At 73.3% G+C, this 1,339-nt stretch overlaps 1 protein-coding gene across 1 annotated transcript in view; it reads right to left on the bottom strand.

Moving 5' to 3' along the window:
* NRBP2 (nuclear receptor binding protein 2) overlaps positions 1-1,336 on the bottom strand; it is a 6,892-nt gene extending 5,556 nt beyond the window's left edge. Inside the window, exons 1-6 of the mRNA XM_012723031.1 lie at positions 1,214-1,336; positions 737-859; positions 572-673; positions 387-476; positions 193-233; positions 12-106 (exon numbers count right to left, since the gene is read on the bottom strand). Of these exons, the coding sequence (XP_012578485.1) occupies positions 12-106; positions 193-233; positions 387-476; positions 572-673; positions 737-859; positions 1,214-1,336 (574 nt within the window). The remainder of the gene's footprint in view (positions 1-11; positions 107-192; positions 234-386; positions 477-571; positions 674-736; positions 860-1,213) is intronic.
* Positions 1,337-1,339: the final 3 nt, after the last annotated feature.

Genomic DNA, 1,339 nt, shown 5'->3' with positions numbered 1-1,339 from the left:
CCCGCCAGCACCCGAGCCGATCTTGATGAGGCCGTTGTGCTGGATGAAGACGGTGTCGCTGGTCAGGTTGCCGTGGATGATGGGGGGGCTGCACGCGTGCAGAAAGCTGCGGGGTGGGGGGGACAGCAAGAGCCCGGGTCAGGGCGCTGAGGCGGGGTGCGAGGCGGCCAGAGCCGGGAGCCAGGCCCTCACCTGAGCGCAGACAGGATCTGCGTGCACCAGCGCTTCCAGGCCTGGCGGACAGGGCGGATGGACAGACTCTGTCGGGGGGCGCGCGGCGCAGGCTGCCCCGCCCCGCCCCGCCCCGCGGTCCTCTCCCCAGCCCCCGGCCAGGTCTCCGTCGGCTGAGGGTCCTATCCCCGCCGGCCGCGTCCCGCTCCCCATACCCGGGCGTTCATGGCCTTGTGGTTCTTCTTGGTCTTTTTGAGGAACTGCTTGAGGCTGCCCGAGGACACGTACTCTGTGATGAAGATGACCTGCGAGGCGGGCGGGCTGGAGGCCTCCGCCAGGGCAGGGGCCCGCGCCTGCCCCACTGCGCCCCACCCCCTGCCCGCCCCCGCCGGTGGCATACCCGTGCCCGGGCCTCGGACGCGTCCAGCCAGTACTTGTGCAGCTTGACGATGTTGGGGTGGTCCACCAGGGCCAGCTGCTCGAACATGGTCTGGATCTTCTCCTGGGAAGGGGGGCGGTCAAGGGTGGCTTCCGCGGGCGCGGGGCAGGGGGGTCAGGGGCTCACCTCATGGGCAGCGAAGGCCTTCCTGTCTCCAAAGTGCAGCTCGTTCCACACCACCTCCACCCCCTCCTCCGTGTCCATGGCCAGGAAGGTGCTCTGCACCCCCGGCATGTTCCCCTGGTTCACCTGGGCGGGGCGGGGCAGAGCGCGCTGGTATGTGTGGGGACAGGGTGGGGGCGGCTGCCCGCGCCCTTCCCGCCGGCGGGGTGCGCAGCACAGGTCCCAGCCCGCTCGGACGGGCCCTGCTGGGGTGTGCTCAGTCCGCGCCGGCGCCGGAGCCGGCCAGGGAGCTGGAGCAGGGTTCGGGGCCGAGGGCCGTGCCCAGGAGGCTAGCGGGCACTCCCGGGGGCGCAGGAGGGTCCTGGGAGGAGAACACCCGCGCCAGGGGCCGGTGAAGGGGCCCACGGCCGCCGACGGGCCGCGGAGAGATCGGGCCCGCACCCGCGCGGAGTGCGCTGCCCCACGCTGGCCTGCGCCCACCTGCTCCCGCCGCTTCTGCCAGCGCCCGCACGGGCTCTCCTCCAGGATGTCGCTCTCGTCCTCGCTCTCGTCCTCCCGCTCCCGCTCCCGGCCCCGCCTCGGCGCCGGCTCCGGGGCCGCCATGGC

This window comes from Condylura cristata, unplaced genomic scaffold (assembly GCF_000260355.1).
Source record: "Condylura cristata isolate star-nosed mole 26May11 unplaced genomic scaffold, ConCri1.0 scaffold00009, whole genome shotgun sequence".
Classification (NCBI taxonomy): domain Eukaryota; kingdom Metazoa; phylum Chordata; class Mammalia; order Eulipotyphla; family Talpidae; genus Condylura; species Condylura cristata.
Note: the sequence above shows the minus strand (reverse complement) of the source record. Positions and strands in the feature narration are given on the sequence as shown.